Source organism: Columba livia, chromosome 20 (assembly GCF_036013475.1).
Source record: "Columba livia isolate bColLiv1 breed racing homer chromosome 20, bColLiv1.pat.W.v2, whole genome shotgun sequence".
NCBI classification, from domain to species: domain Eukaryota; kingdom Metazoa; phylum Chordata; class Aves; order Columbiformes; family Columbidae; genus Columba; species Columba livia.
The window spans coordinates 7,830,072-7,853,226 of NC_088621.1; the positions used below are offsets into that span (position 1 = coordinate 7,830,072).

General features: G+C 41.3%; 1 protein-coding gene across 7 annotated transcripts in view; it reads right to left on the reverse strand.

The window, feature by feature from the left end:
• Positions 1-1,335: 1,335 nt before the first annotated feature.
• The window catches only part of AUTS2 (activator of transcription and developmental regulator AUTS2), a 716,369-nt gene continuing 694,549 nt past the window's right edge, over positions 1,336-23,155 (reverse strand). For all 7 annotated transcript variants that reach the window (XM_065036489.1, XM_065036491.1, XM_065036490.1 and 4 more), the window contains 9 exons: positions 20,088-20,183; positions 18,296-18,367; positions 16,594-16,623; positions 14,461-14,532; positions 10,482-10,623; positions 9,880-9,957; positions 8,690-8,773; positions 7,562-7,784; positions 1,336-4,469 (listed from right to left, as the gene is read on the reverse strand). In XM_065036489.1, coding sequence (XP_064892561.1) covers positions 3,230-4,469; positions 7,562-7,784; positions 8,690-8,773; positions 9,880-9,957; positions 10,482-10,623; positions 14,461-14,532; positions 16,594-16,623; positions 18,296-18,367; positions 20,088-20,183 — 2,037 coding nt within the window. In that variant the 3' untranslated portion in view covers positions 1,336-3,229. The remainder of the gene's footprint in view (positions 4,470-7,561; positions 7,785-8,689; positions 8,774-9,879; positions 9,958-10,481; positions 10,624-14,460; positions 14,533-16,593; positions 16,624-18,295; positions 18,368-20,087; positions 20,184-23,155) is intronic.

Below are 23,155 nucleotides of genomic sequence, written 5' to 3' on the forward strand. Positions count from 1 at the left end.
TCTATACCTGCAATCTAATGTCCCTATATCAAATCTCTGAAAAGCCATGAATGCATCTGAAACAGTTTAGAAGCATTAAAAATCTTGTTTCATCTCTTACTGTACCTTTCAGGCATATTCCTCTGAACATCCCCACTCTCAGGAGACCTGACACCCAGTTCTACAAAGGTGTATAGCCACTTCAATTATATTGACTTCACATGAGTGAAATGCCTCAAAGCTCCCTGGGATTTTGGGAGTGAGGGTTCATTGGCTTAATTGGGAATTAAGGACCATCAGCAGGAGGATGCTCAGCACCGGGGAGGATGAGGATCAGAGTCTGTGCAATGATACCACGTTTCTTCCCCCCGAAAACACTGACAAGGCTGTGAGGACTCCTGTGACAGTGCTTGGAGATGAGCCTGGATGATGATGCTCTCATTAGACCCTCTCTCACAGGGCCCCTTCACGCTCTGTCTGGCTCGCTCCAATACTTTTCATCCTTCTACAGCATCTATAACTGGTTTCCTTCAGAAACTTGGAAGGTTTTTTAATGATGTGTATCCAAAAGACCGAGTTCTTTGCAGAAAAAAAAAAAAAAAAAGAGAAAAAAGCTCTTTTTGAACATTATTCTACTATTGGACATTCTGCACAGTTTACACAGAACTGGAGTTTAAAAAGGACACTGACCTATACTTTTCTCTTAGTTACATGGTTGAAATTCAGGGAAGTTTCACTTCAATCAGAGTTACATGGGAGTAAGAGCAGAATACAGAGAGAAGTGCTACAGGGCTGAAGAGAGAAACAAAAGCAAACTTGAATCTATGGCTGCATACATTTATTAATAATTGCTTACCAAAACAATTGGCAATTACTGAAGGAGAAGATTTCCTAAGCCTTGTGACACTGAAGTTAGCTTTTTTAAGCAAGTTACTTCTGCCAAAGTCACTTGGATTAAGGTTTTGGAGTCTTTGCAGCAAGCTTGTAAAGAACAAAACCAACCTAAAAAAGCTGATGAAAACTTGTAATATACCATCAGATTGTGTGGAACTGTACAAAAGGGCTTGCATGCAGCCATGTATGTAAGCAGGGGACTAGTGGTCAGTTAACTAAAAGCTAACATAAGTAGGGTGTTACTACATTTAAAAGAATCTGGACAAGCCAAGGATCTGGTCTCCTTTTTGTTTCTTTTCTCCTGATCGCTGTGATAACTTCAGTAAGATGGCTTGTAAAAGCTTGCCATTTCCTTTACAATTTTTAACAGCTGTTTCTTCTGAGCAAAAAACCACTCTTGGGAAAAAGTATTTCTTCCCCATAGCAATGATGGGGTACTCCACACAAAGAAGCACCTAGCAGTTTAGTTCACATTTTTTAATAACATGGCACAATTTACATTACACAAGTCTTCGCTGATGAGGAAACATGCTGAAGATTGAGAGCCGCTTCACTTTTCTTTTCACATAGGATCTAGAAAGGACTTTATTACATACAGGATAAACAGCAAAAAGGTTCGTATATAACAATCTCTTTACAATACTGAAAGCTACCACTACGGTTCCAGTGTACATATTCTTCAGGGTTGGGGGGGGTTGTATTTTTCCTTTTGTTCTTAAAAAAAAAACCACTGCACAACATCTGGAGTTCACAAAATCTGAAGCTCACAACTAAACCTTCAGTTGACTACTAAAATAGATCTCTGAGCATTAGAAACAACTGTCTGGAGTTCATTTTTTTCTTCTTTTTCTTCTTTTTTTTTTTTTTTTTTTTTTTTTTGCCAAAACAGGATAACAACTTCCGATAGCACTTTAATACACTAGAAGACCAATGGAACTAATTTTATTTCATACATATATTTTACAGTCCAGTAGACAAGATAGTGAATTCTCTCTGATAAAGTCATATTCTCTCCAAATATTTAGACAAGAAACTTAACACGTTATAAAAAAGTGTGTTATGAAAAGACAGATTTCAGAAGATTGATGCATATTTTTAAAAAGGACCATGTTCTTCATGTTATTTCATGTCTTCCGTGATGAGGGAACAACAAGGCTGACCTGTTAACTATTCACAGACTTTATTACCAACTGAAATACAAGAAATGGCATTATGAAATCTGCATCCAAGTTCATTAATTCAACTACTGATCCACAATGCAGCCATGTCCATCATTTAGCTTTCTTGGAGGATTTGTTTCAATGTAGCTAAAAATCAGTTAACAAAAAAACCCCCTGTGTGTACAGAGAAAAATGACACACTGGCAATAAAAACCAAACCAGACATGAACGGCTATAAGCAGATGTTCTTCCAAAAATAAATTTGACATGTTTACGTGACGAAAGTTCTGGAAAATATCCAGCATTTGATTATGACTGTTTAACCCAGATTAATGTGACTAAAACCAACCTGTTATGACTACATTATCAGTGATTACAGATCGCTAACCCTGGCGCGTCCTAGTACACGAGCTACAGTAAAATCAGCATCTTGATGCAGGGGTTCAGACAGAAAACTGCACTTCTAACGGGCTGTTTCTTCATCAAAACAAGCAAGAGAAATAGGCTTCTATTATAGATGAGCTTGTTCAGGGAAAATATGACTTTAATTATGTTGTGTGTTGAAAAGGCTCCTTTGAGTTATAAAGGCTTTTGTGAAAAGCCTTAAAATTCATTGCATAGTTGAAGGGGTTTAGCTGTCTATAACAATATATGTAACACAGCATAAGCAGACTGTGTTGATCAATATTAAGTTTGCAAATAGCACAGTTTAAGAAGTATTAATGTATTATGTTACTTAATTTTATCTATTTACATTTGTACAAAGTAAAGCTTTCATCTTACCCTTTTTGCATATATGAACCATTAACCCATGAAGCAATCTTTTTACATAAATATCTACAATTGTCTTTACTCCTGGTCTGAAAGAGCTTTGTATGGTTGACATCGGCGGTGGTTTGTTTCTAGTCAAATCATTCAGATTAGTGTCTTGTTCTTCAGTTCAAATTTTGCAATTTTTAACCTAGAAATAAAATAGGAGACACGAGGAACATATGGACTTGGCTAAAAGATCTGGAAAATTTCAACATATAATATACAAAAAAACCATTTCAAAATCTTTGCACTCAGGTCTATACATATTGTACAGTGGGTCTCATCCCCAGTCTGTATCAATGACTAGTAAGAAGATCTTTATATTATGTTCATTTACAACGTTCTGTCCCTCTTTCTCTGGTTTTTATTTGTTCTCACTCTGCTTATCGAGCTTCAATGTCCTTGAGGGTGTGAGAAGGAGGCCTCTCTCTCATCTCTGTCGACAGAGGAGTAGTCCTTCTGGGGGACCCGGGCCGAGGTCCCAGAGTTGAAATAAGAGGTGGAGGGGCACTGAGAGCTGCTGTGGGGGGAGTTTTATTGAGGATGCCATTTTGGTGCCCCGTTGGGGGGCTGACTCGGGGGTAGTGCATGCTAGGGAGTCCCGGCGTGATGAGGCTTGGGTGAGGGAGGTGCCCATCCAAGGCGGCCGGGTGAACCGAGTGCAGGCGTGCATGTTCATAGTCCTCTCGGAGCATGTGCAACCGCTCCCTGTCATCCAAGTGGTTGCCCCTCTCATGCTCACGTCGAGGGTCAACAGAGAGCGGGTGGTGGTGGTGGTGGTGGTGATTGTAGTCGTGAGGTTCCCGATCCCTGAATGACCTGTCTGCTTCGTATAATCTTGGCGTAGAAAGACGATGAAGTGGGTCATTTCTTAGCAAAAAGTCTCTGCCCAGGGGGTCTCTCCGATGAATATCTAGCTCTCTGTAAGGATCTCTTAAGGGATCTCTCATTGGATCCCAGTGGAAAGAAGGATAAGGGAAACGTTCTCCACCAGGAATTGGGCTAATTCCCATGAAAGGGGTCATCATGCGAGTCCTATCCAGGCCGCTGATGCTGTTCATGTGATGTATACCAGTTACACCTACAGTCATGGGCATAGACACTAAAGGACTTGGATGGACGTTAGATGTAGATATCGGTGGTGGCTGATCAGATGACCTATGAGTCTGAGGTCCCTCAGGTTGAACGTCATGGTCTTCCTTTCGCTCCTCCTTCACTTTGACTTCATTGCTTTTCTTCGGATTATCGTACGCCGGCTCATTCTTCCTCTCCGCTTCCCGATTTGAAGTACTGTTAGGCCTGGTGCTCTCCACAACGGGAGGCCTAGCATAGGGTGAAGGAACCCTGGACATTTGCTTAGACTCTTCCACCACTCGGCTTTCATGGCTCAGCCCTTCTTTCTCCGAAATATAGTTGTCCTTCACCTTGTGCTCTTCAACATTTATTTCCTTCCGGGATTCGGAGTGATCCCTCTCTCGTTCTTTGGGTTTCTCTTTTTCTCGAACCTCGGGATTCAGATGGCTCCTGATCTGCTCGTTTGAGCTGCGATTATGTCCGAGGGAGTTTACTGCATGGATAGGTGCTGGTGAAGGATGGCTGGAGTGTCTTTTCTCAATGCTCTCCCTAGAAAAAAGAGAAGTGTAAAAATGAAGACATGAGAAAGTCTGCAAAATAAAATAAAGCATCTAGGGTGTCTGGCATTATACTCGTCTGCTTTGCAGAAAGCTAGTAACATGCACTGTTAAATGCACTCACTGTTCCTTTTGCACACCCAAAGAACATCCTGTCTGTAAACTAGGCCTGTTCTATTATCTTGACGCAGGAGAAGAAGATCCCCGAAGCTGCTTTGTGAATGATCTGACTGAGATTTCAAACACTCTAGTCCACAGAAGGCTCCCGAGGGAATCTTGCTCTAGTACACATATTTCTAAGACAATGGCCTAATTGTTTGAAAAAACCAAACAAAACTAATTTCATGAAAAGAAGTGAGTCAGTTAAATCCAAATTACATGGCTAATAGTATTTTACCTGCTATTTCTATTAAGAATACATTTGGGAAAATGGATGAAATTTTGTCCAACTGACTTTAAAAAAAATTTCTAGACCTATGTATGTTACTAATTTCTTATCTCTATTTTCTTCAATCTTCTTGATTTTCAATTTATTTCGCACAATTCAATTTACTTCCTAAAACTGAAAACAAAATACTCTCAAGACACCAGTACTGATGGAGAGAATCCACCTCTGTGAACAGGCAGGCACTCTTTAGTAAGTGATTTAATAGCGGTGGCCACAGATTACGTGTTGACTTCTTCAGTCTGCCCTACGTGATCATTCAGGCCAGCTCTGAAAACATTATCTCTTTGGAGTAAGTTGCTCTTCAGATTACCAGCCCTTCCCCATGTCTACAGTAGAGCAATGCCAGGAATTCTCAAAATGCATTTATTCCATTTTTCGAACCTATTTAAGTTGCACAAAAGATTAGAGAATTATTGTCTGGCAGTGGACAAAAATCATACTAGGACATTGCGGTGTAGCTCCCCAGCCAGCTTTGCACCTAGGAAAGGGGCACAGGTTGCAGATTTGTGTTATCTAAGCCATGTGGAGGGGATTCAGCTAATCTCAGTCTAGCTGGGCGGGTGCTGCGGTTCACTGGCTGGACAGCTGATCCAGGAGCAGCGACCAGTGATACACTGCACTCCACTCGAATGCTGATCTTTGATGGGGAAGAGCCCAACTAAGAGGTACCTCTGAGGTGCCCTTCCCCTGATAACAGAAGAAATTTGGATGAATGCTTTTGGCTACATGGCCCATTTGAGGGCTGATAAAATTAGAACCTCGATGACGGGATGATTTTCAGATGAAACTGTACCTCTGGGTGTGATTCCCAGTTCTTCCTGTTTGGACAAATCAGCTTAAAATGGGTAAGAGACATCGGGAGCTCAACTAGAAAGCAGAGCTACATCCTCAGCCCCTGGGTGCCACTGCAGATAGAAGAATAGGTATGAGAGGCTCCCAAACTACTCCGGACGTTATCTACATAGGGAGCACGTCTCCAGGATGGGATTCTCAGCATCTTCTCATATAGGCAACAGTGTGAACATGCTGCAAAGTAGAGCTCTTCAACACCACACAGATGGATGCACAGCGACACCAGATCAGCGAAAACGTTTTTGGACTAAACCGGTAGCCATAATTGAGCAGAAGTATGAAGTATGAATGAGGCTTACGTTTAAGCTCTCAAATTATTGCAAATAAATACATTCTGAGCTATGATATGGAGTTCAGGCAATGCCAAAGCAGCTTGCAAGGAATGTGTATCTGAAAGGGATTTTCTTCAGCAGAAACACTTCATAAGAAAACAACAAAACAGCAACTGAAATAATCGCATAATTCTAAAGACTACTCATATCATTAGTAACTAAAATGCTTTGCCATTCAAGCCAGTAAAGTTACTCACATGCTTAAGCATTTTGCAGGACATAATCCCCAATTTGTAACGGCAATTTATTTTGAAGCATTAACACCAGACATGAAAATAATGAAGCTATGCTACCAAACAGAAAATATTCCAAATGGAAAATGTAGGTGAAAAGATCTGTAGTTTGTCTTGCTCTTCACATTTCACAATAACATAGAAAAGCTCTTCAATGTATTTTTAGAATATCTAATGCATTAGCATAACTTCTTTTAGAAAAGGCTACTAATGCATATATTTGGGTTAGTGACAGAGAAGTCAGAAAAGCACATCTCCTAAATATTCTTTTATGTTAAAAAATTAGAAACAAATAGCCATTATGTAGTAATGTGCAAACTTAACAGGAAAGCCATTAAGCCACAACTGAAAAAGCTCAAATCAGCCTCTCTACATTTTTCAAGGAAGGCATGACACTTGCTGAATGGCAAATTCTTATAATTTGGTACTTAAATGCTAAGAGGAATTGTTACTGAGTTAACTGTATAATGGGAACAGTCCTGACAAAAAAAAAATATATATATATATATGACCAGGTTTTACTTTTCCTTAACCCTTCCCAGCCTGGACATGTCAGCGTGCAAGTCCATGTAAAACACTGAATAACAACTGTGCTTGAAGGTGTGTAACAGCAGTGCATGTGTGTGTGGTTTTTTTTGAAAGGAATTAAGGTTGATTCAATGAGCTGCATGCACTGAAAATTACTGTGGTATTGGAACATGACACATCTGGTGCGTTCATAATTTTACAGCTTTATCAGTGGTCCCTCTAGTCAGTCCATTTCTGAGGAGGGAGGGTAGGGTTATTTGTTTTGCAGACATGGTCTGGTTTATGAAGTTATTTAAGTATTCAAAGGTGCAGATATGTGTCTGATGGACTTTACAATCCTCTTTTTCATCCCGTCAGGCACCTATCTACATATAAAGTCTTCAGAAGACCTATGAGAACCACGAGGTAACAGAGTGTGTGGGTCTGATTCTCTTCTCACTTGACACTGCCTGAACTCTGCTCCAGCAAAGCTCCTTCTGATGAAGCGTGGTGCAAGTGAGAAGAGAAACAGGTGCAGTAGGAAACACCCGAGATAGAAACAGCCTCGCGTCGCGGGCAGCAATGGCGTCAGCTCTCCAGGTGTCCCTCTGCTGCAGCTCTGGTTTAACAATGTGCCAGGCTGGGAAGGGTTAAAAGCGGAACAGAGCCCCAAGCTTTGAACTAGACAATTCTTGGAAGTGTTCTTTCGTACCTTTCTTTGTCATCTTTACTAACAGATGAGTCTCGTTTATCTACATCTCTATCTCTGTCATGAGCTGCAGCAGATGAACTGCGCTCCAGCTCTCCTGGCTTCAGCCAGGGCGGAGGGGTCGGGAACGAAGGAGGAGTTCGGTGCAGTCGGTTCCAGGGCTCGTGAGGGTTGCTAAAGCTCTGCATACTGGGGCCATCCTTGTGGCCGAACACTGAGTTGGGTGCTGAAATGGTGAAGTGGAAAACAAAAAGGTTTAAGAAAAAGGTATGCTCTAGTGAAGGTACTTACCAAAAAAACTTTTACAGCACTCAGAGTTAAAATGAATACATATTATTGGGAGCTGGAAAAGGAAAGGAAATTAACAGAGATTCATTAGAGGGTCTCATTCCTAAAAACGGGCAGGCATCTGACAGCTGTTTTAATTGGAAAGGGAAATGCTGTGGATAAAATTGACACGGGATGAAGTAGTAAGATAAAATTGACAATGATCCTTATTCCAAATATTTTGGAGACATCAGGAAATGACCATTATATGGACTATAAATAATTCAACTTCTTGCATTTGGTCCTGAACCAAAGTAAAATAATACGTGACTGAAATCATGGCAGATTTGAAGTATGGCAAAAGAGGTTGGTTTTCTAAAGGATGATCTTTTGTGACTGGCCAAATCTAGAGAAATGTTGATGATCCTGGACAAATAAATGCAGGTTAGTGATCTCTTCCAGGCACATGTCCTGGATCTCTGGTGGGAAAAGAAAAAAATGTTCCCATCCACAGCTAGGGATGCTGCACACATTACTGGTTTTGAACATGCAACAAAACCATGAGAAATTTCACAAACTCCTTAGACTCACAGGTCCTATATTCTTGGGGTTTTCTTTTTTTAACTGAACAATGTAATGGTGACATTTAGCACTATGTTGAACCCAAGCTATTAACGAATAGAAAATAATTTACTGATGACTAAAACTCAATTTTATTTAGGTGAAAAACTGCACTTTTCAAATTCCCATTTCTTAGTGGTATGTGGCCTATGCAACTGGTAAAAAAGACAGCAAACAGTCACCAGCACTTAATATCCTGAATTACACAGCAAACAAGAATTCATAAACAAAGAGGTTACTCACTGACTGTCGGGTTCCCGAGTCCCCCGAAGGCATTGCTACCCACCGCGGTGAGACCGCTGAAGGAAGCCGGTCGATTGAAAGGCTCTGCAAAACCAACACAAACAGCTGAAGCTCCCTGGCTTGTCGGTCATGATGATAAAACATCAGCGCGTTATCCAACTGCATTACATCTGCACAAAAGCTCAGTCTGTGCCCAGCAGTGCTCAGTCATCATCCTCCCACGACACAGCAGTGATTGCAAGGAGGTGGGACAGAAAAAAAAACACATCTTTTTTTATTTTCCAATGACAGAATGCACGGGATCATCTTACTAGAAAAACTTCCTTTTGAAAATAAAACAAGATGTTAAAATACACATGGTACTGGGGCCTGTACTACTTTATTTAAAACCTGCAAACATCTCCATTTTTATTTCCTTTTATTCCCTTCCAATTCAATTCCATGGTCTTTCTCAGGAAATGTCCCAGGCTAGCAAGACTATTATTAACTCTGGCAAATGTGCTCCAAACACCTTCAGGCTATGTCTCCTAGGCCACAGCCAGGATATAAATAAAATGTCCTATTATACATCATGCTGACCTCAACATTGTGTAATGCTCTTGATAGTTATGGTTGATATGATACGAAAAAATAGCATGGAGTAAAAAATACTGGAATAATTTCTTCCAGTAGCTAATGCATACAGAGTATAAGTAACTTGTATGAGGCAAATTTTCCTCTCAAGTTTACTCTGGAAGAGCCTAATGATGTTTTGACAAAACACTTGATAAACACAAGCACAGAGAAAAGGAAGACCAAACCCAGCGTTTTCTGTAGACAGTTGAGTGCACAATGATAAATGGGCATTGTGAATCTGCTGTATCCATTTGGTCACCCTCCCAAATCTTTCCCTATGCAAAATAAAATGCCAATTCAGAGTCTTGATCTCTGCTGCTCCCATAGGCAGCACACTGCCTTAGTGCAACGTCAGTGAGTTAGAAGGGATATAACATTTGGTAACTTGAATGGTTCTCGTTTTATGTGTATTTAGAACTTCTACTTGGGTAATGGCTAAAATGTGCAATTTGTAAAGGTAAGTAAGTAGGATGCTCAAATACTCTCCATGTGGGCAACCTTTAGTAGTCTGAATGGTCACCATGTGTTACACTTCTGAGTTGTATTCACCGCGAGTGGTTGCAGAAAGCACGTACCTAAGTGAGCAGCGGGGTTGAGGAAGTTGCTGTGGTGAGGTGGTGGGCCGAAAGGGGTGCCGGCTGGATGACCCCCACCTGCCAAAACAAAGCAAAAGGGCTGAATTCCCATCAAAAGCTCCGAATGGGACTCGCTGGGCTCTGGGCTTGACTATCATTACTTAAATGGCAGCTCACGTGAGCAGAGATTGCTGTACACTGGGCAGGGGCTCTCGGGTCAGGATCCTGCACAAACAGCAGCTGCTCGTGTGAACAGAGGTTCCCACTTAGAGTATAAGTAGCCGGGGGGTGGGGGCAGAATGTTTCAGTACGGAAAAGGAAAAATCATGTAAAATACAGCATATTTCCAACCTGTTGTCTCTGTTTTGTGAAGAAATGTTCCTCTGTTTACTACCTGTATGGCACTTCAGCAGTTTGGGCTTTTGTAAAAGCATAGAGAATAATTTAAAAATATTTAGCACGTAGACTAATAGCCCCTGGCATGTCTTGCAGAGAGTTCATAAGCCAAAGCATATAAGAAATTTCCTTTTAACAGGGCAAGGATTAGCATTTTAGAATAATAAGCATGCCACATGTAGGAGATTTCACTTCTCAGTACTCACTGGCTGTGGAGAAGAGAGTCGAGGGCCGGGCCAGGTCATGGGGGTGGTGGATGGCTCCGAAAAGGCTGGGGCCTGGTGGCCTGCTCAGAAATTCAGGTTTCAGGCCAAAGTCCAGCTTGTGCGGATCAGACTGCATCTGTTTCTGAAACGTAAAAACAGGATTTGAAAGAGACTGTTCCAAAAGACAGCAGTGAAAGACACTTTCAGAATGAGGTGGGCATACAAGTGTATTAATACTAACTGAAGTTTTAACAAGAACATTAGGTTTTGGGACCCTGACTATAGATGCACAGCTGTGTTCCTGGAGGGAACAGAGAGAGAAAACCTTGGGCTCCCAACGCATTTACCACAAATTTTAACTGTGTTTTCACATACACACACATCCATCCCTCTGGAGCAAAGCATTTCAGCACAGTCCTGACTTACAGAACAAACGTGAAAATCTTTGAAGAGGCCTTGGACACTTGCTTAGCTATACGATTCAGTCTGTCTTAAAATAATACAAGCAAAGCCAAAGAGAAATGGTAGTTTGGAGCTGAGCCCAAGTGAGCAGGCATGTTAAAAGCCAGGTGAAAGCATCAGCTGTACCAGCAGAGCTGCCAGCTGACCCTCTTCCCACTGCAGGAATCTCCTGCCAGACAGGGCAGACGAGTCAACAGACACCAGAACCATCAATTTTACATGTGAAGCTGCACTCTCAAAACACTTGGTGCAGTAGATCTTTCAGTGCCTCTCAGACTGCAGCTGAACAAGCTGGGGACTAAAATGAACCAAATTACAGATGAAGTGTATCTGAGGCTCAAGAACTGAAGTCCCATTTTGACTGCTTGCACTCCAAATTCAAAGCACTGTATGTCGCTGTCTTTATTTATATGCTATTAGAATCAGCAGATGAGCTTTTTTCAGGCAAATTTGCTGAGGTGGCTGTATTATGAATGGTAAAGGGATGAAGGATGGGCTCTTTGTGCCATGTACTCATTTCAGTGGTCTCTACTTCAACAGTTTTATAGAAAGAAGAGGAAAACCAAATTCCCAATTACCTGTGCTGCCAGAACTCCCTAAACACAGATTGCTGATTAATTGTGCAGGTCAGCTGAAAGGATTTACAAATGGGTAACACTGAACCGGTAGATCTTAACAGTAATTCCAGAGCACGTTACGCTTTATAAATCAGTAGTTAATACTGTGCCAGCTCAGAGTACAGACTATTACAGTGATATAAATATGCATATTAAAAAGTTATGACCAAGTTAATGTGCATGTCTAGTAGCTGTTTTTCAAGTGCTAGTAACATGTCAATGTTGCTATGAGAACAAAAATGGGGGAAAAAAGGCTTTATCTATGTTTTGAGATAAGGGCCTGCAAGAATATTGAAATAGGAAAGATGGCCAAGTTAAGGTCACGTCTTTTAAGGAAGTAACACTTTAGTGCTTCAGTAACAGAAAAACTCAAATGCCTCAGACGAAGCCTGCATGCCGCATTTTTATGCTGTGAACTCTTTTTATTCTTCTTTTTAACAACCAAGTTCTAAACCTCTGACAGGCACTACTCAGAGCAGCAAAAAACTGGCTGAAACTTTAATTGCAGCCACGTGAATGGAACACTGTTCTAAATAACGAAAAAATCCCCTTTCTGAAGACCAATGGGAATACCATGGATGTGTTAAGTTTTCTTTTATGTACTGGTTTACCTTAAAATAGTATCAAAGAAAACTGATCAGATGTATTTTATCCCCCGGTGCTGCTCAGGAGAGCACCCCTCTTGCTGATAATCCTTACGAGTGCATCTGAAGTCCGGCAAATGCGTCACACACAGGGCCCACTAAAATCAATGTAAATGCCTACACTAATTTCATGGCATGTTAGATTGGGTCATAAGGCCTTTCCTATAAGAGAAGAGGCCAATTACAGAGCATAAATTCTCTCTTGAATCCAGGCCAGTAATGCACTGGTCAGTCTAAGGACGAGTGTAATTTGCTTTGTGCCCAGAGCTGGGACGTAACCCTGGCTGTGCCTGAGGAACTCCTGGGTGTGCAGGGAGGTTACACGGGTCTGAACTGTGTCTCGGTGCAGAGCTACAGGCAGGCAAACAGCATCCACAGCTGCATGCAATTTCTCCCGAGGTCAGGAAGGTTGTGTTTTTAAGTTTCCTTTGCCTGCTTCTTCAGAGTCTGCTGTTGCCCTCTGCTAGCAATTACTGGCGGGCCAGGTCGTTATCAACTTCTTCCCTACTTTGCGAGCAGCCTGGTGGCTCTGCATGCAAACTCGAAATCTTCTCAGTAAGTCTATTTTATTCCCTGCTCTACGGTCAGGCAGCATCTTCAGCTTGTGCAGGAAAAAAGGCACCTTCCCAACCTTGGGTTAGAAGGAGAAATTGTTCCGTATGAGCTTTCAGCCTGAGATTTTACACTTTGTGGTCGCATGTGGAAGGGAGGACTCTGGTCCCATGTGGGAGTCTGACAAGGACATAAACCAACTCGCCTTACTGACTGCAGAACACACATCATTTTTTGACTGAACTGAGACAGTGAAATACAGTGAAATTATTCTTGAAATTATCATCATGCACAGCCTCAAAAAGTCAAGTAACATCCTTTCCTGTACCCCGGGCTTTATTTCTGTCTTTTAACATGCAAGATAGGAAAGTATGAGGTAAAAGAAATGGCTGCATGAAAATGGCATTTACTATGAGTTATAAATACACCAGTATGACCTCTCTCTGAATATCAAATCAAGGAAGATTCGAAGGACATAGATAGCATGGGAATAATAATTTCATTTCAAGAAAATACCTTTTCAATAAAATAAAAAAAAGGACATATAACTCTCTAGGTCTATAATCTTGTCTTTTTTGATAATGGGAAGATGAATGAAGATCACTAGCAAGGGAAACATAAGGAGGCAGAGAAGAGAGATATGTCTGCTGCAGCAAATTAACCTGTCAACCTTGTTTAAAAGGGTTATTTTTAAACTCTATTAGCTGCAGGTTTTAGTATCTGTTCAACATCTTCATATTCTTACAGCACTACCTTATGCAATTCCATTGCATACACAGACTGCCAAGTGCTATGGACTCCTTGTTAGTTTTACTTTCTAACACAAGCTATTGACTCCCAAAGTACAAGTATGAAGAGCAAAGAACACCAACCTTTCCCGACTTACTGAAAAACTTCAAGAGGAACACAAAATTTTTCAGTGGAAATATTATAAAGGGAAAGGGACCTTCTTCACAGACTCCACATGCAATGAAAATACAGTTAAATTAAGAATAGAAATACCCTAACTAGTAAGTGAAGAAATTACTTTTTCTTCTCTGACATCGGTTCCAGGAGAGCCTAAACTTGCCATGGCCCTTACCCTTGAAGTCTCAAAGCATGTGTAACAAAGACAATTATCTTCGGTGCAATGAGACAGCGTCAGGACAACATGACTTCATGCGAGAGGCTGTGTCTGCCTGAGCAGCCCCGGCACTACAGGTGCCAACCGCCAGCTGTGAAGAAACACTGATGGGAGCCTGTGCAGACAGACTGGATAAAGCATCACAAGGATAGGAGAAACCTTGCTATGCTCTCTTCTGTCTGTGAACACTTGTAAGAGGAACGGGCTACACGTGCCTAGCTTCTCCAGACTTAAAAAGAATTAATCTCGATACATTTGTGTCCTCAACTATAAATATAAGCAATACTGTAGCTCGCAGACACTGAGCTCTTCTAGCTACAAATTGGTTGTTATCACCTAAGATCTGGTGTTCTTGTTCCATGGTATCCCAGACATTCCTTTGAGACTCTGCCTTTAGGTTTTTAATTCCAATATGCCATCACTAAGAAATGGAAGCTTATGCTATAACGCTACATATGGTTACATCAACAAGGTGTTAGCCACAGCATAAAACCCCTACCAGCAAGAGTCAAACTCTTAATCTCACAGCTTTGTGCTGCACAGTTCATCTGAAATGCAGGTGTGCCCTTGACTTGACTGACCTTGACTTTCTGTTGGTGATGGTATATCTGCCAGGCAATGTGAACATGCATCGCGCACCACTTTCCAGGTTTCTGGAAAAAAAAAAACAGAGAAACATGAATCAGTAACTTTCAAGCACCTGTCATGCTTTATTCTAGTTACAGCAACTCTTGCCAGCTCTGCTTTGGTCTAGGGGATTCCTCACCACACCAGGACAACTGAAATTAAAGGGTCTCCAGTGCCTCCCCCCCACATCCTCTTGGGAAAACAGAAATGTAAGAATTTGTCTCTTGCTAAGAAGTTTATCTGGATATCCAGGAATGTTCCTTGTTGCTCTCCTCTCCAAATAAACCCATGCTTGGGTTTTAGGCACTCCTGCAATCTTCTGATGCCACTGGCTGAGAATGCAGTTTGTGTTCCTGAAATCAGTGAAACTGTCTCCCAGTCAGCAGCTGCTCTGCGTAGCCAGATTGCTTCACCACCATACATCGGGGTCATTTCCAGAAGCACAGCTATTCTGAGACTAGCCTTTCCATCACAAGATGAAAATGAAAACAATTTCAAAGATCACTCTGGTTTTCAAAATGAATCTGACTCCCTCACATCATTGCTGGTCTGTACCTCCAAAACTTTAGCCCATAGATATAACGAAAAATTGGAGGTCAGCCAATTGACTCCATTTGGGAAGGCTCTCTGCATCTTTCCTGTCACCGTGCTTTTAAGTTATGGGGTAGAGAGAGGGAGGAAAGAACCAGAGAGTGCTCTTTGGGGTTTTTTGTTGATTTTGTATTCCATTTCCAGGACATCTGGAAATCTTGTCTGAAAAATACTCACTCAGGATATACTTTCTCTAGCTTTGTTACTTAGGGGTCTATAGTTAACAACACAACTAATGATTCCTGAAGATTTAAAAATAATCACAGGAATTCAAGAAGCTCCTCAAGCTCCTGGTAACTTAGATGTTTCACAAAATATGGCATAGGGTCTGCCTTCTATTTCTAGGTGTTATGTCAAACAGCCACCTCAAGGCATATCAGGGATAAGAGGGTCATTAGGAGCAGTCAACATGGCTTCACCAAGGGGAAGTCGTGCTTGACCAACCTAATTGACTTTTATGAGGACATAACAAGATGGATGGATGACGGCAGAGCGGTGGACATGATCTACCTTGACTTGAGTAAGGCATTTGACACAGTCTCCCACAGCATCCTCACAGCTAAACTGAGGGAGTGCGGTCTGGATGAGCGGGTAGTGAGGTGGACTGTGAACTGGCTGAAGGGAAGAAGCCAGAGAGTCGTGGTCAATGGGGTGGAGTCCAGTTGAGGCCTGGATCTAGTGCAGTGCCTCAGGGGTCAGTACTGGGGCCTGTATTATTCAATATATTCATCAACGATTTCGACGTGGGAATAGAGTGTACTATCATCTGGGTGTTCCTGCTCCGGTGGGGGGATTGGACTGGATGAGCTTTCGAGGTTCCTTCCAATCCCTGACATTCTGTGATTCTGTGAAACCACAAAAATAAAACCCATGCCACATTCTCTTCTAAACTCAAGCCTTCTGCTTATTAACAGAAACTGGCTGTACTAATGATTTAATGAGTTCACTTGGTTGGTACAATCAAAATACAGGCCTTCCTGAACACAGTGAAAAATTATCCAAAAGGTCTGTTTGGAACATTGAAAGACTAGATCCTTCTTTCTAAAGTATTTTGTGTCTGAAGCGGATTGTCTGTCTATACTTCACAGTAAGATACTTGGGTAGGAAGCACCTACTGAATAACACCGAGAACACATAGTAAATAATAAAAAGCAAAATGGTTCCGTCTGCAGTGAAATGACAAGGGATCACTGCCAGGGCAGGATTTGGCTCAGAAAACCAGGTAAGCCAGCGCGAGAGAAGGATTATCAATATTTAAGCTCCAGCATTCATAGTAGAGGATTGCACGAGAAGAGCAGGAAACTTCCAACTTTGAAACTGTGTATTTTCCTCCAGTGACCACCAGATGTATAAAATGAAGGACTGACCGCGCTGCTCAGCAAACATGGTGTAAAATACCCAGGGTAAAACACAGCATTGCTTTATAATTAGTCTGTGGCTTTAACCCGGTGGGGACCGAGACGAGCTTGACAAACGATCACAAGAAGATTTCTTACCCTCAACATGGGCCTGAACGGATCTGTCAACTGTGAAGAAGAAATGACAGCTTGGTTACATGCCTGTCACTCAAACAATTGCTCTAATTAACAAATTTGTATTGCTTCATTAGGAGATGAAATTAAAATGTGTGATTTTACTTTCAAATGAAGCCCTTTTGGATAATAATTAGTCCTTAGCCTCCGTATTCGAGCCAGTCTCCCTCCCCCATGGCTGTTGTACCTAAGTGTTGACAAGCAACTAAACAAGCCTCACACAGAGCGCTCTGTCCTCTGGCATCATCGTTAATTTGTTGATTTAATGCTAGAAAAATGGCTGGTTGACTACTCTGAAGAAAAACACACATCTGTCCTTTGGGCAAACTTCTGTTCTCATCTTTCAAAGCCACTCAGCTCTCAAGAAGGCCGGGAGTGGACAGGGCCATGGTTTCACAGGCTTCATCCCACAAATCGGGATGGAACGGGCTGGAATGGTGTTTCGGACGGGCTCCTGCAAACCAGTGACTGTGTCCATTCAATGGTCACGGTGAAAGGTCCATTTCAGACTGCCTGCTTGCCTGGTGTGTTCTCTGCCACAAAATGGCTTTGCCTTAAATGTTTTTCACATTGCAACCGATGTTGTTAAATGGCAGTTGTATAAAACCCCCAATTTTCTCAGTATTATTTTCTTGTGTGGCTTGTTTTTTGAGGTAGATTGTTTTCTTATACTCCTTTTCTGCTCACACTTCATCAATTAATGCTGGAAAATGAATTCAATTTATTGGGTATTCCTCATTTGTTCTGGATTTTCTCTTCTGAAAGGAGATTTATAGTTGCAAGAGGTACTTTGCAGACTCGGTGATGGCACAATAAATCACCCTGAAATAATCGAAACTACACTAGAAGTTGAAAGGGAGCATAAAGCCAAATGACTTAATGATGGGAGGCTCTAGTTACCTTTTCAATTAGATGGAATAAACAGAAACAAAAAAACGTGGATCCTTTCGGCATAAAGCTGAACTACAGCTCCAATTCAGAGCAAACCAAAGTATTGAAACGTGGCATAACCCAAAGAAAAGAGCTCTGCTGTATGGACAAGTTGAGCCATCGCACAACACGGATTTGCAAGCGGAGCTCCCCATTGCTTTTGTCAGAGTTCTGCTAAAAATATGACTGCATGATGTTCCTCACTGCAAACAACCTCTATTAACTCAAACACGCAAACAACCCATGGGCATTCAGAAAGAACAGAAAAAGGCTAAAAGACAAAGTGCTGAGACAATAAATGCTATCCACATACGCTAGAACTCAAAAATCCAGAGGCGCCAAGCGATCAATAAAGTGCATCTGTATTTCACCGGTGCAATCAATGATACAGTAACCAAGGGAATTACTGTCATTACCCACATTAAAAACAATTACAGAGTATAAACATAAATCTCGAGGAGGTTTGTACATTTCTGCGTTGAATTGGACTTTTATGCCTTTACTCCTGGGCTCGCGGGGCTGCCTGCTGACAGCACGAAAGAGCTCACCCATCGCACACCATCTCTTTGCTTTTGCTAATGATGAACAGAAGGATCAGGCTTAACTTGCTCTCATACACCTTCTGTAGTTTAGTTCAGACTAAGCTTCAATGTCAGGATATTAATTTGGACACACCAAAGATGGCAGCTCTAGCGTTAAAGGTTTGTAGGAGGAAAAGATAACATTTTCTACAGACCCGTGGATCTTTCTGTAGAAGGGTGTGTGGGACAGTTCCAGGTCTGGCTGCAACATCAATAGGATTGGAAGTCTAGAAATAGCACAAGGAAAGAGAGAATTAATGAGTAACACAATGCATAAGTGAAAAATAAGACTTTTTGTTTCATTAAGATTACCTAAGCAATGAAGATAGACATTTAAAAAGTTAACCGTTATCCACTTAGCAATACATGTATTATCATCTCAGATTTCAAACTTTCATTGTCCACCAACTTCCCATTACTTAGAGTAACACAAAAGATGTGAGGGAACAGTGTCTGTGTACACTGGAAAATCTTCCCACTTTTGAAAACCTGATCAGCAACAGATTTATGATACAGCATCTAAAGCAGAATGTGGAGGACCGAGCTTGTGCTCTGCTGCTCATTAATAATGCACTGGAACTGGCTCAAAGCACAGACCGGAAAGCATCAGGAACCTCTTTAGTCACTGTACAGGGATCAGAATGCCATCCACAATGAACTTTTATCATACGGATATGCGGAAAAGGCAACACCCAGCTGAAAAAATTAAAGCTTTTCTCATAATCTGAATGTAAATATTCAGCTAATATAGCAACATGTATCTTTGTGGGAAGGAGGAAAAAGAAAACCCCACAAAAAACCCAAACAAACCGACATTTAGACAGAGCATCTTCCTATGTTAAAATGAAGAAAAATAGAAATCAGCTACAGTATAACTAACAATTAAGTAACAGAGTTGTTAACAGTCTGATTACCATACATATGAAGAATTCCACTAATGAACTGCAATTTACATATTCAGTCATTACAGTGGATGGGCCAATCTAAGAAAGAAGGTGTCTTCTCTGCAGAAATTTCAAGTCCTGATTTCAGTCTTCAGTTGCAAAGACTACAGACTAGAGAACATGATTTCCTCCCACTTAAAAATCAAGAGTGACTTCATGAAAACAAAAGAAAAAACTCCAAACTCATCACATTTATCTATCCCAGTCATCCCAAATGAGAGGAGAACTAAATCAGTGTAGCTCATTGTGGTGGAGCTGTGAGATAATTATGGAAATGAGTAAACAATAACGATCATGATTTCTTAAAACCTGATTATTACATGACCTTACATTAATGCATACTATCTGAGAACTAATTATATTGCTTCTAAAGTTAACTACGCCATTTTATATATTTTTTTTTTCAATGTACGCAGATATATCTGAACATGCCTCTGTGGAATTAGGCTGTAACTCAGATCTCAATTGCTTCAGAATTGGAGCTACATTGTAAACCTAAACTTACCATGGCTCACACCACCAGTATCACAGAATCCCAGAATGTCAGGGGTTGAAGGGCCCTGGAAAGCTCATCCAGTGCAATCCCCCCATGGAGCAGGAACACCCAGATGAGGTTACACAGGAAGGTGTCCAGGCGGGTTGGAATGTCTGCACAGAAGGAGACTCCACAACCCCCCTGGGCAGCCTGGGCCAGGCTCTGCCACCCTCACTGGGAAGAAGCTTCTTCTCAAATTTAAGTGGAACCTCTTGTGTTCCAGTTTGAACCCATTACCCCTTGTCCTATCATTGGTTGTCACCGAGAAGAGCCTGGCTCCATCCTCCTGACACTCACCCTTTAGATATCTGTAAACATTAATGAGGTCACCCCTCAGTCTCCTCTTGTCCAGCTCCAGAGCCCCAGCTCCCTCAGCCTTTCCTCACACGGGAGATGCTCCACTCCCTTCAGCATCTTTGTTGCCCAGTATATTTGAATAGTGACAAATACAAATAATTTCTTTCTTACCTTGGGTTGAAACGCTCCTTGTAGCGAGCCAAAGGGGCCGGTTGGAGGGATCATGGGAGGAATACCTGATACAGCTGGAGGATAGGAGTGAAACAGCTGGAACAGACAGACAGAAGGACATAAATACAAGTTCAAACTCCAAATGAAGGTAGGAAGTTGAAGAAGGCAGCGAGAGCATTCCTACACAACAGCAGGGAAATGGGACATGGAGAAAACTGAGCAGCGTTGAAGAAGTGATCTCGTTGCAACAATGTTAGTTAAAGCAGTCGATGAAATGTTCTCAAATGTCATGATGTTTAGAGCTTAAAAGCAGTTCCAAAATCATAAAGCCATCAAACTGTCCCCTGGATTAAGCCATAGTGTAAGACATTTTTTTTTGTTTTCAATTATTATTTTTTAAATTGAATAGAGGTTTTAAATGGTCGCAGTTTGCAAACTGTTTCAAGAGAAAACGCAGAATCCTGAGCCAAATAAGACTCAGAAATCTACCTTTAAGTGGAAAAAAACCCTTATGAGTTCTAGGATACTGTATCATTAAAACTCCATTAGTACGTTAGGATTTTAATAGTATCTCTAGGAAATGAGGAAAATACGCACAATTCTTAGTTCATTAGCCTGTCTGAGAGGATATCCTGCCACATCTAATATTAGCAGAAAGACTATCAAATTCATTCCAAATTACTATTTAAACAAAATGTTGAAGCAGAACCCCCCAAAAATTAGGGTGTTGTTTTTATAAAGACAGACTAGTAAAGATAAAACTCGCCAATCTCCACTGACCTCACTAGTCCCAATGTCTCTGTTCTAAGAGAATTTAGGGGAAAAAAAAAAGAAAATGCTGTTCTGTACTAATGCAAACAAATACATGGGAAAAGAGCAAGTAAAGTCAGTCATAACGTCCAGTTCTCATCTTGTCTCTGTGGCCTGGCCGTGGGGGTTAATTCCAAGGAAAATGATGAGATTACACACAAAATCGCTTTCTGGTAAGAGTCAGGGCTTCAAAGCATCACATTACAAATATGTTCTCACTGCAAAACCTCAGGATCTAAGGGGGTGGCTGCTCACTCCCCTGGTATTGTCACCCCAAAACCTAACGGGGTTACCTGCGGATACAAATTCACCTCGCAGCACAGAACCCCATCTACTGTAGGCTACTTTTAAGATCAAAATTAATGAGTTAATGGCCAATTGAACAGAAGCAGGACCGGGCAAAGTAAAAGACTGGATGTGTGGCAAACACTGAGAAAATCACATCCCAGAGTAAATCAGTACCGCAGAGTTTTGATGGATTTGCTTATGCCAGGCATATATATGTGCTTTTCTTAATCATTTTTCCTTCCACTAATTTACTGTGCAAGGTCATATATTCACATTATATCTGCTAAAAGCTGAGAAAATATTTCAGTATTTTAGAGGTATCAAAAGATTTTCTCGGTTTAAAAACATGGTATCAAGTCTCCTTTCACAACATGTATCTATTGCTGGTTTTAGTTCTATTTAATTTGGACCTGCTCCATTCAATGGTGCAGAAAGCATTTTTAGATTAGTTGATACTGAACTGCGGGCATTTGAGAAATCATTAAAAGACACATGTCCTCATGTACAATAACTTTTAATGAGTAAAATGTGCTTTAAATCCTCCAGTGTCTTCTGCATTTAATTCTGTGTGTAATGGGCTCATTCCAAACGGTGGAAAGAGATGTAATACTTAATATTCTATTGGCTGTAACTAATAATAGGGAATGCTTTCCTTTGAGTTTTATAACAACTGGTAAGTTAATTAAATGTGACCTTTCCTCAAGGTCAGAATTATTAATGAAATATAAACATTTTATCTCCAGGATCTCTTTGTATCAGTTACAATTCCTCCAGCTTTCAAAATATCTTTCACGGACACTGTTTCCTTTCCATCCCTCTCTTTTCAGCTGCATTTTCCCCTCTGAGCTTTCTCCAGGGACCAAGTGCATTCTAACACTAAACCAGACCCAGCACTAAGTGTAGCTAAAAGTACCACCTCACTGTGCCACAGTAAGGGCCTCTCAAAACCAGAAGTGACTGTAAAATCGAAGATGCCAAAAAAGAGAAGTGTTCTCAAGCTCTGTGAGAGCTTGTTAGCTGTGTTCGCTGAAGCAGATTGATTTTAACTCTCAAACAGAGCTTTTCTCCTGCAAAGTTCACTTATAAGCTTTAAAAACATTGCCAGCTTTTTAAAGGTAGCGTGGATCTATAGTGGAAACTCCTGTCACTAGGAAAAGGTCTATGGAAGCGCCACAGTTTCACAGTATTTCTACAACGGGAAAAGCCCCATCGGGTGTGCACTTGTGACAGCAAAAATATGTGTTTTGGTAGCGTGGCTGCTCAGGAAACTGATGCCAGCAGCTCCTCTGTCACCTATACAATCTATAGTCGTATAGAAGAGATCACTGAAATACCCTGGTTGGTATGGCCTTGCTGTAGTTTAAGAAAGACTGTTAATCCAATGTAGCTGTTGATCTGGTATTAGCTTGGTAAATACCCAACAGACACATCAGCGGTTACTTTGCAAGCACTTCCCAAGGACAAACCTCTCCTGGAGGAAGGGCAGGGGCCGTGGGAGGAGCAGAGCAAACACTATGGAACACCTTGCCTCACTTTAAAGGGGGTTATACTGTGACCTTTGCAATTCAGGTAACTGCCAGACTTGTAAAGAGTCACTAAATTCAAAATTAAATTGTCACTAAATTCAAGAAGCGTAGACAGGCGAGACTTTCGCATGTTTCCTTTATGAAGTGTTGACTTCTGCGCTTTATTTGCCCAAAGTCCATGTACCTGTTTCCAGTTCTGTGTTCCTGCCTGAATCAACACGCCACAATGCATGATAATATATCTTTTGAATCCATGTAGATAAGAGTGCAATTTTGCAAACAATGATGTGAATGAACAGCATTACCCTTTTGAGGAAAAGTGATTATTGTAGGCTCAAATGTTTGCCTAATACTCCTAGAGCCCTGATCCTGCAAACACACCCATACAGTTCGAGTCACTGAAATGAGGTGTCAGAAATGAACGGGACTATTCACACGTACTGC